At 40.3% G+C, this 13,067-nt stretch overlaps 1 protein-coding gene across 1 annotated transcript in view; it reads right to left on the reverse strand.

The window, feature by feature from the left end:
* Nucleotides 1-12,468, reverse strand: part of ube2z (ubiquitin-conjugating enzyme E2Z) — a 19,943-nt gene extending 7,475 nt beyond the window's left edge. Inside the window, exons 1-6 of the mRNA XM_010774142.1 lie at nucleotides 12,359-12,468; nucleotides 12,013-12,200; nucleotides 10,728-10,839; nucleotides 9,933-10,045; nucleotides 9,731-9,821; nucleotides 7,113-7,116 (exon numbers count right to left, since the gene is read on the reverse strand). Of these exons, the coding sequence (XP_010772444.1) occupies nucleotides 7,113-7,116; nucleotides 9,731-9,821; nucleotides 9,933-10,045; nucleotides 10,728-10,839; nucleotides 12,013-12,200; nucleotides 12,359-12,424 (574 nt within the window). The 5' untranslated portion in view covers nucleotides 12,425-12,468. The remainder of the gene's footprint in view (nucleotides 1-7,112; nucleotides 7,117-9,730; nucleotides 9,822-9,932; nucleotides 10,046-10,727; nucleotides 10,840-12,012; nucleotides 12,201-12,358) is intronic.
* Between the last annotated feature and the right edge of the window lie 599 nt (nucleotides 12,469-13,067).

Below are 13,067 nucleotides of genomic sequence, written 5' to 3' on the forward strand. Positions count from 1 at the left end.
CGTTATTGAAATGTATTATTGTTATTATTAGATATTAATAGGAGACACAGACGGACAAACTAATAAGGCTTTATTTGGATGGGGAGGGGGCGACGGGGTGGACCCGTTCAAATCCAGTTTTGGACAGTCTGCTGTGGTTCCATCCCATTTCAAAGTGTTGTTCGGCGATCGGCGTAACCCTCGGCACACACTCAAACATCCAATCACAGAGCTTGAGGACTATCACGGGGTTTGTTAAGCGAAGCGGAGAGAATACTTACTTCCGGGTGTAAAATTCTCTAAAGCAACTAGGCTACTATGAGCTGCTCCCCAACTTGTGTTTATTAATCAAACAAATAAATAAACACAAGGATAATTATGTGTTATTGTTGAGTAAATAACAGTGTGGTTTAGAAAATAATACAAAATTAGAAGGAAAAAACGCAGAAACAATAAAGACTTCAGTATTCTGAGCCCCTACTCTCCCCATAACTGACAGCAACAAAAGTCCTACATTATTCAATTAAAATAAAGAAGTAAAAACAATAAGTGTGGCTTGATATTGAGTTAGAAAAAGGTTAATAAACGCTGTGAGAATGGATCTGCGGAGCATTCGCTCGCGATCTCAACTCGTCTAGACTCTACAACATACGTTTAGGGAGCTATATAGAAGCCTATGGACATCCCGGAAAGTTGAAAATTTACGCTAAGGGCCGCCCCCTTGCGTTGGAAAAAGCCGACACAGGGGACTGGACATAACGTCAACATAGGCCGACCTGGGAGTGAGGATGTTTTGATAATGTGCAGTATATATTCACCACTTTTTCAACATTGGAGTTGGTCCTTATATTTCGTTTATGTGTTACTGTAATTTCATTAAATAACTGCTGTGTTTTACTTTATTGTGTTTCTCACATTCTCAAGTGGCATTCCTTTATGTTATTTGTTAAATAGGGCTTCTTAAACCTACACAATATTCAGAGCACAAGTTAGGGAAATACTCTTTTACTTTTTTGATTTGTATTAGATGAGACGATTGATTTAAATATTAGGCAACTAAAATCAGGATGTGGTTAGCCTAGCTTAGCTGGAGCACTGAAAGCACCAAGGGGAGACTGGCAGCCTGGCTAAAAAGATTCCTTGTATAGCACCTCTAACGCTGACTAACACAATTCCACTCTTTCTAGATCTTTGATTTATCTTCATACTAACAGAAATGAAAATGTAACAACCAGAATGTGACTGTACTTCCAGGAACTCATTCCCAGACAAGCAAGCCAACCAATTGACTAGTAAATAAGGAAGCCACAGCAGATTGAATTCTAACATTAACTAATCATTTGCTAGACACAGTTATTATGGGAGCATCAGAAGAGATGTGACAGTCACATGACATAGAGGGAGCTTCACATGATCAATCTCCAGTGAGTTAACACATAGTAACGGTCATCTTAGATCAATGATGTCCCGTCATTTAAGTATTTTGCTCCTCCTGCTGTGACTGTTCCACAACCTTAATAATTGGCGGTTTTTCCTGGGACTAAACAAGATATTAGAGAGATGGGTAATTGCTTTAAAATCAATGAGGGAGGAAGATTTGTATGATCATCATCCTGTGTACTCTAGTCTGCTGGTCCAAGCTGGAGTGAGTGAGCTCCCTGCTGGCTGATGAACAACACTGACTTTTTTGGAAGGAAGATGAAAGAGAAACAGCTGAATATGCAGAGAGACCCCATGATGTGTTATGGTCCTTCTACAATGTTTTTCATAAGATACATCTTTAAATGCAAACAAGGTCACACTTCTGTTAATGAGTCTCATCCTAGTTTTTTGTGACGTATAAGCTCTATGTACACAATACCCAGGTTTCTGAGTCTTTGATAGTTTAATGTCCAGCCTTTTTCTGTCAGGTCCTCCAAACTGTAAAAAAATTCCAAAGTCGCACAGAAATATGATCTGATCTGAGGCCAGGATGCCCTTGTTCCAAAGTCTTTACATATGATCATCACCATGTTCATAGAACTGTTTTCTGACCCCTTCTCAGTCTATTGTATACGGTGGCAAACAGGGGCAAACGCACTACAATGTTCAAAACATGTCCATTGCACCATGCAAATATAAAAACACAAATGTGCCAAAACACATTCACCAACTTGTCAATACATGTGCAGCATATACAAAACATTCACAAACTTGATTCAATAACCTGAGCTCTTGTTGATGTTCAGGAATTATACATTTGGCCAACTGACATGTTGGCACAGTAAGCCTGTTTCAGACTTAAAAGTGTTTCGTCAGTATATTTGAAAGGACTAGGTTAGCTAGCTAGCTTAGAGCAGATCTGCAATAATACCAGAAAGAATCATGTGATTACATTGTTAAAATAACCCATTTTATTTAAGTTCCAACAACAGTGTCGATTGTGTTTCTACATCCGTATCGTTTTTAAAACTGCATGGCATTTTTCTTAATGGAATGGTTTTCCGCTGTTGTAGCACGTTTGCACCGTTTAAGTTTCAAAGTTTCCAAAGATTCCAAATATGTCCCGCTGCTTTTTCTGGAAATATGTCTACAACCAAGCCACGATGTAACATTACCAAATAATTTGGTGCATTCATAAAAGACATGGAGTTTTGGTGTGGTTGTTTCACATTGTGAAAACTGAACTACTTAGAGTTCTGGAGATGTGAATCCTTATCACCTAATTATCATCAGTATGCGTTTTTTTTTGCATGTTAAGCTTTTCTAGGAAAGACCAGCTCAAAATCAGGAAAATAAACTACTTATGAAGTTTGTGATGAGATGGTTTTGTCAGTGGTCATCAGAGATATAAAGTAACTTAAGTAATTACATTTACTCAAGTACTGTACTTAAGTATAATTTTGAGATACTTGTCCTTTGCTTTAGTATTACAATTTATTGCTGCTTTGTTCTTCTACAAAGTCGCAAACATGTTGTGAAATCTAATCAAGTGTTGAATCAGACTTTAGTTCCTCCTGGAGTAAATCCACAAGCTACCCTGCAGTATACAAAGTCATTCAAACTAGCTGCACCTTTACCAGCTTTGAGAACACTTTCATGATCCATCATTAGAAAAAATATCATATATGTTATTCTGAAATGGACCAATCTGCATAATGAGTACTTTTAATTTTGGTACTTTAAGTATATCTTGGTGCTAATACTTTTGTACTTCTACTTGAGTAACATTTTGAATGCAGGACTTTTACTGTAACAGAGTATTGATACACTCTGGTACATCTAACCTTACTCAAGTAGAACATCTGAGTACTCCTCCCACCTCTGGCGGTCATATTCAAGGTCAAAAACGAACTCAGCTTTAACCCAACATACAGTTTGTCGATAAGAAACCCCCCAAAAAGTCTTAGAAAAGAGACATCAATATCTATGACTCCATGACAACTAAAACAACACCTGATGAATGAATGTGTTTGTGTGCATTGGATTTTTATTATGTGTTCTCATGTACATTTAATTCTCCTAATGGCTGGGCATTCAGAATATGAATATGAAGAATATAATCTAAGAGAGAAATACACAAATCCACAGCAAGAAAAAGATATCCTGTTTAATCAGCACCTTTATGCAGCCACAAATGATGCAAACATTGACGGCACCATCCCACATGAACCTGGCTCTTGATACATCGATTACAGTCCCCTTGCTCTGCAGAAGCTAGCACAGTTTCCATAGTTACTCTCTGCAGCCCTCCTCCACCCCCCTGCCCCACACTCCCATAGCTATGTGATGCAGGAAGTGCAGTGTTGGAGGAGTGCGACAGTTTCCAGCGTGGCACAATAACCTACTTCCCGACAAGCAGGGGAAGGAAATGACCCGGATCCTGAATAGTAAACGAGCAGAATGAAAGAATACAGAAGCAGGAGAGGAAAGGGAGACGGCAGGGAAGTAAAACCAATGGGTAGAAGGGGCTGATGGGAGGAATGGTGGAGAGGGGAAGGAAAAGGCAAAGTAGCAATGGAGAGAATGAATAGGAAAAGAAAGAAGAGGAAAAGAAAGATGTAAGGAGAAAACAAGAAAGAGAAAAGGTGATGTAGGATAGGAAGTGCTTCATGGGATTAAACATCTTTAATATATTGACCTTGTGAATCTTGTGAAAAACAAATGCTTTAACAGGATTGGCCATTCAAATGCATACATGTTTCCAAACTATAACCATGTACCTAAATGTAGTCTCTGTACATTTTCTTGTAAATCATTCAAAATGAAGCACATCAATCTGCAGACATTCACTCAGGCACATGCAACTCATCAACAGTTCATGAGCAATAGAGAATAACCACACAGTGAATTCAAATCATAGATGGAGCTTTGAATATGATGATAGCCCCCCCCCCCACCCCTGTCCTCAGCGGTCCTGATGAGAGGATGGAGACCCTGCATGGCTTTCATCTGCTCTGTTTCTCCTCACATTTTCCATCAATTCAAGGGTTTCCATTAAACCACACCACCACCTTATAACGCAGCTTCCACCCTACAAGCAGGTTCTATTGTGTGATTCCCCCAGCGGAGGCTATAACTCATCTCATTCTAACCTTAACATCAGAAAAAAGGAATGTGAGGACTCACCAACATGAGTGATGACACACTGCACCCTCTGCAACAGCTCCTGGACCGACATCTCGTCTTCTCTCAGCCAGCTCAGCATCTCAGGGTGTGGGTCGCATCCACCCTCCTCCCCTCCTGTCTCTCTCTCTCTCGCCGCTCTCTCTCTCCGCTGCCACGCCTCCGTTCGTCACCCTTCCTTTCCCGACAATCACCCCCTCCTTCTGCTCACTATAATCCAATGTTCTCCTGTGAATTGTGTCTCCTCCTTTCTCTCTGATGCTCCTTGTGTCTTGTAATTTCTTCTTTGAGCTTTAGGATGTTGATCTTCTTCTCATCCTTCATCCTTCAAATCCATATAATAACAAATCGGGGGGACACATATGATGCTACTCCAAGCCAGTCAGAAAAACAGGAATTATGGCGTGTTAAATAATCAGCTTGGCAGCCAGGCAGGCAAAAGTAAAATAAGCAGCCAGTCAGGGAATAAAAGCAGCTCAGATAGCCAGTGAATGAATTTAAAGCAATCAGCCAGTGTTTACTGAAATATCAAGTTCATTGTCGGCCGGTCAATCACACAATACATTCTATAGGGAGTCAGTCAGTCAGTAAACAAAAGAGATCAATTGTGTCTCAGCCAGAAAACAGAATTGATCTAAAACTAGCCAGGAAATCATTGTAGAAAAGCACACATTTTTCATTTAATGTGCAGTAAAATGACCCGCCCCTGCGTAATCAGGTTAAAAAGGTCATTAGGAAGCAACACAAACATCATCCACCCTTTAGAGTCCTTTTCATGATGCTGGCAAACATATCCAATCATTCAAATGAAGCCTCCAGGTCAAAGCACAATAGTCCTCACAGCCACAAAAGAAAAAGGAAAATGATCCTCAAAAATATGTTAAACACGTGCCAAACATAGCCAAATAAAAAGGATTCTCCTCAGGAAGTGCAGAAAATATCTAACCCACTTCACGTTTACAGACACTCCTTGTTCCGGGTTGGAAAGCATGGCTGCTGCTTCTGTAATGATGCTCTGTTTGCTCTCATAAAGGAGCTGAGTCACAATGAGGACACACGAATCAGAGGGCTGATGTACCTGCCTGCAGGGCGGGGGGAGACAGAAGCAGGGGGAGGGTGGATATTGGATAGATAGGGTGGGGGTTATTAGGTCCATAACATAAATCCTGGGGCCTGGAACAATATGGATTGGAGCTATAATGGAACATTGACTGATCCTCAGACAGAAGTGTCACCTGCTTTTATTAGATCTGAGGTAGGGGACTTGAAAATTGTACACAATTTAAATTAATATTGTTTTTTCCTGAGTCTCTTAAAGACAACATCCTTGCTTTGTGATTCACCATCATTTTTTGACAGCTGAAACAAAAAAAATCAATGGCCTACACCCATCATACATCATTCATGCTTTAGGCTCATTCACTGCTACCGTAGGCCACTCTGCTGATCCCGCTCCATGGTTTGATTAAAGCCAACAATGTGAGGCAGGGACATTAGCATCTCTCCATGAGCCTGTGTCCACTGGGACTGTAGAGATTGCCTGGGAGACGGCTATTAGCCAAAGACATCTGCACTCAGTCTCATCCTCCCACTCATTTATCTCCCCTCAGCAGCAGCCAATAACAGGCCCTTCTGAAGGCTTTCAAACAATAGAAACATGCAGCAGAAATGGCGGAACAGCTGGCAGACAAAGCATAATCCAAGGCAGTGCATTAATTAAATAATATACATTCAAATGTTCAATCATTACCTGCCAATATTTTGGAAAAAAATAAAGGAAAAGTACAAGACTATGGAAAGGAGAAAGGGAAACAAGAGAAACTGCGCCTAGAAGAAGAAGAAGAAGAAGAAGAAGAAGAAGAAGAAAACAAGAGAGGAGAAAAAGGAAAGGAGGAAGGGGGGGGTACGTGAAAGGAGGGGCAGGACCATCTGCAGCTTCCGCAGCATCTGATTGGTAGCAGTGATATGACGTCGGCGGAAGTTGTTTTCTCTTCCAGAGCGGGAAGCCGCTGCTGCTGCTTCAACATCGCTTCGCTTTACACATGTCAACAACCAGACTCCACAACGTTGAGACACACAGTTATCAGAAGCTATTTCATCTTTAGGCATTGTTAAGAAGAAACTCATACCGTTGGATATCAACGGCAGGATTTGTCTGACCAGCGGTGGATATATAAAGTAAGTGCGGTTTGTCTTTCCGTATAATCCTCAGATAACAATTGGCTAAAACTAAAAGCTAATAGCAGGCTAACTTAGCTACCTAACTGGGTGATTGTACTTAGCTTGTTCTCAATCCTTACTATGTAATGCCAGCTATAACGTGTTATTTTGCAACTCAATTATATATGCAAATACGTTTTAACTCTGCATGACAATGCTAAGTAACAAATTGTCCGATTAACATCCATTGTTTATATGAATGGTTAGGGTAAGTAGCATCATAAGGCTTGTACTAAGAAGCCAGTTCAACATACCGTGGATATCTTTTAGTTATCTGCCTTAAATAACCAGACGAGATCTCGCTAAACGGTCCTACGACGCTGGTTATCAACTCGATAAAGTGACATTTGACCAGTCACAAAATGGAGAAGCGTCCTTCTTCATGAATGAAGAGTATACTATAATATTAGATAACCCAGGATGAAAGCAACATAGGTGCAGAGTGCAGGGAGTATTCATTATATTTAAAATAGTTCATATAAAAACATAATTGAATGCAGTAAGCACTGCAGGCTTAATTGTATATCTTAAAGACAGTGGTGATTTATTAAACGTTCAATTTAAGCATTTTCTAATGTGAGGAGTTTATTTGTTCCTTATTTTACATGTTCTTCTGTCCTGCACCTCTCCTGGATGTTTGTGCTTTTGCAAAAAGTGTTTCATTCCTAGAAGTTTGTTACTGTAAACACTTCTGCATTCAGTATGCAACATAGGCCTCAAGAAGCTGACACACAGCAGCTGTTGATGACATCATAAGAAAGCACAAATCCGCATAAAGAAATGTCAAAAATGTCAAAAATCATAATCTCGATTATTTGGGTCAGGGGTCGGCAACCCCTGACACGCGGCACCGTAACCAGTGGCACACTAGGAATAAGTGGAATAAGTGTGCAAAATATTTAAATTGTATTTTCGGATCCTGAACGAGACCGCCGCCAGAGCGCGTCTCCCCGTTACCTGCAGAAGGAAGCCATGCACGCAACGCAGCCCCGCTCTCTTTATCTCCAGGTGACTTTCTGCTGCTTTCCTCCGTGGTTCAGTGCTGATCGTTTCACCATGGAGGAAAGCACTTCACAAATTGCAGTAGGCCTACCCATAAGGAGCTGTACAAATGCCGCAATTTTTGAAGTGCTTTCCTCCATGGTGAAACGATCAGCACTGAACCACGGAGGAANACAGTTCAACATAAAGTACCAGTTGCACCAACAACGTAATAAATGGTTCAACATAAAGTGTACCATTTAAAATAAAATAAAAAAGTAGCCAGTGATTGACCTCAATCCCTCCTATTCTTCCAATATCCTGATGAAAAATAAAATACTCTCTGTTGCATAGGCCACTGTTTGATCAACGCGAATTGGGTGTGGGTCCTTGTACTCCGAGTCGGGCTAACGTCCACGCTAGCTTCCACGCTAGCTGCTATATGTTTTGCATTGAGGTGATACTTGAGGCTAGATGTGCTGCTTTTTGCATAATTTGCAAACAACCGTGCTCTTATCGACTCTTCCATCCGTCCGTTTTTTAAAACAAAATGTCCCATCCACGGGGCCAACCAAAGCGGTCTCATCAGCTTCTTCGTTCACGTTTGACTATTGTTCACTGTGGTTTGTTGTTGTCTGAAGTCATGAACGTTAGTTGGTGCTCCAGTATAATCGGTACCCCTGAAACTCATCCAGTGAGAAACGTTCCGCGGTGCAAAAATAAGTGCGATTAAAATGCGTTAATTTTTGTGTAATTAATTAATCTTAATTGACGCGTTAAAGTCCCGGCCCTATATAAAACATATCATATATATTATTCTGAAATGGACCAATCTGCACAATCACTACTTTTACTTTTGGTACTTTAACTATATTTGATAATAATACTTTTGTACATTTAATTGAGTATCATTTTGAATGCAGGACTTTAACTGTAACAGAGTATTCCTACACTCTAATAGTTGTACTTTTACTTGAGTAAAGATCCGAGTTCTTCTCCCACCTCTGGCACAGGGATGTGTCCTGATGAGTTCACTACCCTCTGTTTACATCATGCAAATCTATTATTTATTTATTTTTAAATCTGAATATTTATCCCAGGGGAAATTGGGTTTAGTGACAGTTGCTACATCTCTAAATAAAATAAATGAAAGAAATAATTCAAATATAGAATACATTTTTTTTTTTACGAATATCCACAAAATATCAAATAAAATGAAGGTATTTACAAAAATATAAGTTAACGTTAAGGGTCTAATAAAAGCTAGAGTAAAATAAAAAGGTCAAATATTTGTATTAAATAAAATAATATGGCTGAACAATAAGTCAAAGTCACACAATGTAGAGCAATATCCAAATAACAGTATGGGCAACATTTGGTAAAAGCAACAATTGTACAAAAATCATGTCATGATCATTTAAATATATTTTCTTAATGATAATGTGAATAGTGTTTTGAAAATGGACATTCTCTCTCATATTGCAAATCATATCTCAATTGCAATAGCAGTGCACATAATCGCAATTTATTATGTTTTCGAGGTCTTGAGCACTGATGCAACACTTGAGTTTTGGGCATTTTCTATAAATCTTATGATTAGGATGGGGCAATTTGATAACTTTTCAAAACTAAGTTGCGGATCCACAACTCCTCAACTCAGAATAGATCACGTTGTTCAAAGGGTGTCTTCAAACATTTGTGATTTGATTTTGGCAACTGCTACTATCATTATAAAAGAAAGACACTGTGGCAGAAAGGAAAAAATAACAACATAAATAACTTTAAGTCTAACGTAACCATTTGTTTTTTTAGATATTCATTATTGTTTTATACTAAAGGTGCATGGAAACGGCTAGGTCGTTGCCCCATGAGTATTCATCTCATGTTATCTAGAAATAGAAAATGAAATATGTAGTTGTAAATGGATAGTAAGAAACATAGTCACCTGCATGTTCTGTCCCTGTAGATGCAGTCTCTCTTTGCAAACTCCCTCGTAGAAATCATAGTATTCCAGGAAGGACTTCTCCATCACGCTCCTAAAAAACACATGAACACCAATCAGCTGATAGAGGGAAGGAGAGAATGTCAGGAGAGGGGAGAAAAAGAAGGAGAAGGAGAGTCAAATGAAACAATAGTGCAGTTCTTACCAAAGAGCATCAGGGCAGGGGACCTTCCCCTCCAGCATGTCGCACACCGCCACCCTCATGGTCTCATGGCGGATGCACTCGTTGTAGTTCTTACTGTCCCCTGGGTGACGCTCCTGAAAGACACACACACAAACAGACCAACAAATAAAACATTACAGTATATTTTCTTTACAACACTATATAGAGTGGCACACAGAGACGTACACCAGTGCCAATAGTAAATGTGCTCCTCGGATTGTCCTGTCTCCACAATTGGAAAATCGTTATTCCGACTTCGGTGTGTTCAGATTCGCTTTTAACTCAACAACCCCTTAGTCTTCTATTACTAGTCTGAAATGCAAGCTTACAGAGTTTAAGGTTTCATTCTACCACATGAAATACGGCAGTATATACCCCACTGGTGATGAATGAATGCAGCTTTTATGAGTCTTAACAAAGGTGTTTGCTAACAATTGACTAAATGAGCCTACTAAACCACCTTACCCCAAAACTATAACCCTGGTGACGTGAAGTGAGACTGTTTTATAGCCCAACGTTAGATTTTTACTTCTGGCGATTGCATTTATTCATTTAATTGGTGTTAATATGAGGAGATTATCCTGTTGAACAAAATGTGTAACTATCATAAACTTGTGTTTGCCACAGATCTTATTTTCTGCAATATTCCGAAATCCAATAGAAAAATCAACCATTGCTTTTGGTCGAGCGAGCCCTTCCTAACTTCAGGGACGACCTACAAAATATGTCATCACTCCACCACTTGATTGCTAACCAATGCAGCATCATTTTCAGTACCTGTTCAAATCCAGGCTCATTGTGATAGGGGTTCTCCGTCATCAGAGACTGGATGGAGATGAGGACAGAGGAGATGCTCTGGGCTGGGCTCCATGCTGGGCCTGTCCATGTCCTTCACACACAAATAATAACAGTAACACACTTATCGTTTGTCACTTTGACGAACCATCCTTAATTCTCCTGTCGTGTTCATTTCTCCCCCTTTACTTTGGTGATCCTGATCAAATTTGACGGTCTGTTTAAACTGCTCTGACATTAACACAAATAATGTTAATCATCACCAAATGAAATATAACACCCTTTTAAGCTGAAAACAATGTCTCAGAATTCTGGTTTACGTGAATAACTGCACTGAATATACAAAAAATAGACACTGTAAATATATTCCAAAATGAACGTGGTTGTCTGAGACTGTGGGCCTACTATTCATACATACTATTCATTATTCATACATTCATCAACTTTTTCTTTCCTCTTTTCCATTATGTTGTCTTTTGCTCGTTGTCCTATGCTTGCTCCCCCCCTGTGTTGTCCTTTGCCTGTTCATGTAATGTTCATGTTCAATTTTCTTGTCCAATATGTTGTCTTCTGCCTGTTCACCCCCTTTCTGTACTTTTAATTTTTTTTGTAAGCGACTTTGGGTTATTGAAAAGCGCTATATAAATAAAAGTTATTATTATTATTATTATTATTACTATCTGATGGATGAACAGAATCTAGAACCCCCCCCGTTCATTTCATATGGAGGCCATTTTTGACCGGGAACATTGTAGGTGTAACAAAGTTGACTAAACCACTCAGAATCCAATGAAAGTGGTGATTAGCAATTGTATATATTCAAATGCCTGCTGTGGATGATATCATAAGCAGGGCTGCACATAACTGGTGTGCAGGTGCGCATGCGCACCCACCGCCAAAAAAGGAGCACCGGATCATTTGAAAAAAGCGCATTTGCGCACCAACATTGAGAGAGACAGAGAGACATGAGAGAAGAGAGAGATAGAAAAGAGAGAGATATTTGCGAGTTGCATAAGAACTGGTAAGACGCGTGAAGGGTCTGCTTCATGCGCTCCCTGCTGCGAGGCACGGGCGCGCACCACCCCCCCGTTTACATTTCGCGTAGCACCCCCCCCCCGTTGACATTTGTGATACAGAGGATGCGCACCAAGCAACATCTCCAGGTGCTCCTTTGAGAACCAGGGCAAAAAAGTTAGGTGCAGGGCTGATCATAAGGCCTTGGATAAGAGACAAATGCAAAGTGTTTCAGGACTGAATCCTGACTCACCCAAGGATGCTGAGGCAGACCTTGCCATTGCGGTAGAAGTTGGGGTTGAAGCGGACAGTGTTGTGTCCGGTGGTGATGAGTTTGACCCGCGGTGGGTGGATGGGGTAGTCGGGGGGACAGCGGAACAGGAAGAGGAAGAAGCCTCCCTCGTACGGTGTGTCGAACGGGCCTGTGATCAGAGCATGGATCTATAGGAAGTGAAATAAATAAGGGATATTTAGAGAGGTGTATAAAAGGGAGAGAGAGATGCTGCAAACAACAAGACAACAACTGACTACATCCAGTTGTCTCTGATATACATCAAGGAAAAAAACACAGTTCATGTCCTGGGGCTCTGGCCTTTTACCTTTGTCATATCTTGAGGATCAGGGACGACAAACATCCCTGGTGGAGGTTCCTTGTAGATGGACATGATGTCTCTGCAGAGAAACACAGAGAGAGGGGGAGACAGATGATGTTACTGAAAGCTAAATGTTATGGGAGAAATGGAGAGAATCTAACAGAGATATCTACCCCTGGCCTGCCCACAACTTTGCTAAGATCATGGGGACTATTTATCGGGTAGGAAGTAGGTATAACAAACACTGTCCACAGAGGATTATCTGTAGCATTTGTGACACAGCCTCTGGAAACACAATACACTGTCAGTTGTACTTTTTCAATGCCCGAGACATAGATACAATTTCACACATACCCATTGTATGAGTAGGCAACAAACATCTAACATATACTGTATATAAAACGCAGAACCACAGCAGACCGTAAATCCAAATGCATCTTCTTGGCTAGCTTTTATAATGTGGGTGAACCAACCTGTTTGGCCACACAGGATGACAAGGATGTTGAACTCGTGATTTGGAAGCAATCAGAATCACAAGCAGGTTTACATATACAATAGGGCTGTGCAATTAATCGCATTTTAAAATCGCGATTACGATTATGGCTTGCGACGATTATGAAAACAGCATAATTGACAAAATACGATTATTTTGTTGGTTGCGCTTTCACCCCTCCCTAAAAGCCCTCTCGGCCACGTGGAAGTGACATATGTTGTG

Source organism: Notothenia coriiceps, unplaced genomic scaffold (genome assembly GCF_000735185.1).
Source record: "Notothenia coriiceps isolate Sejong01 unplaced genomic scaffold, NC01 NC01_scaffold00013590, whole genome shotgun sequence".
Classification (NCBI taxonomy): domain Eukaryota; kingdom Metazoa; phylum Chordata; class Actinopteri; order Perciformes; family Nototheniidae; genus Notothenia; species Notothenia coriiceps.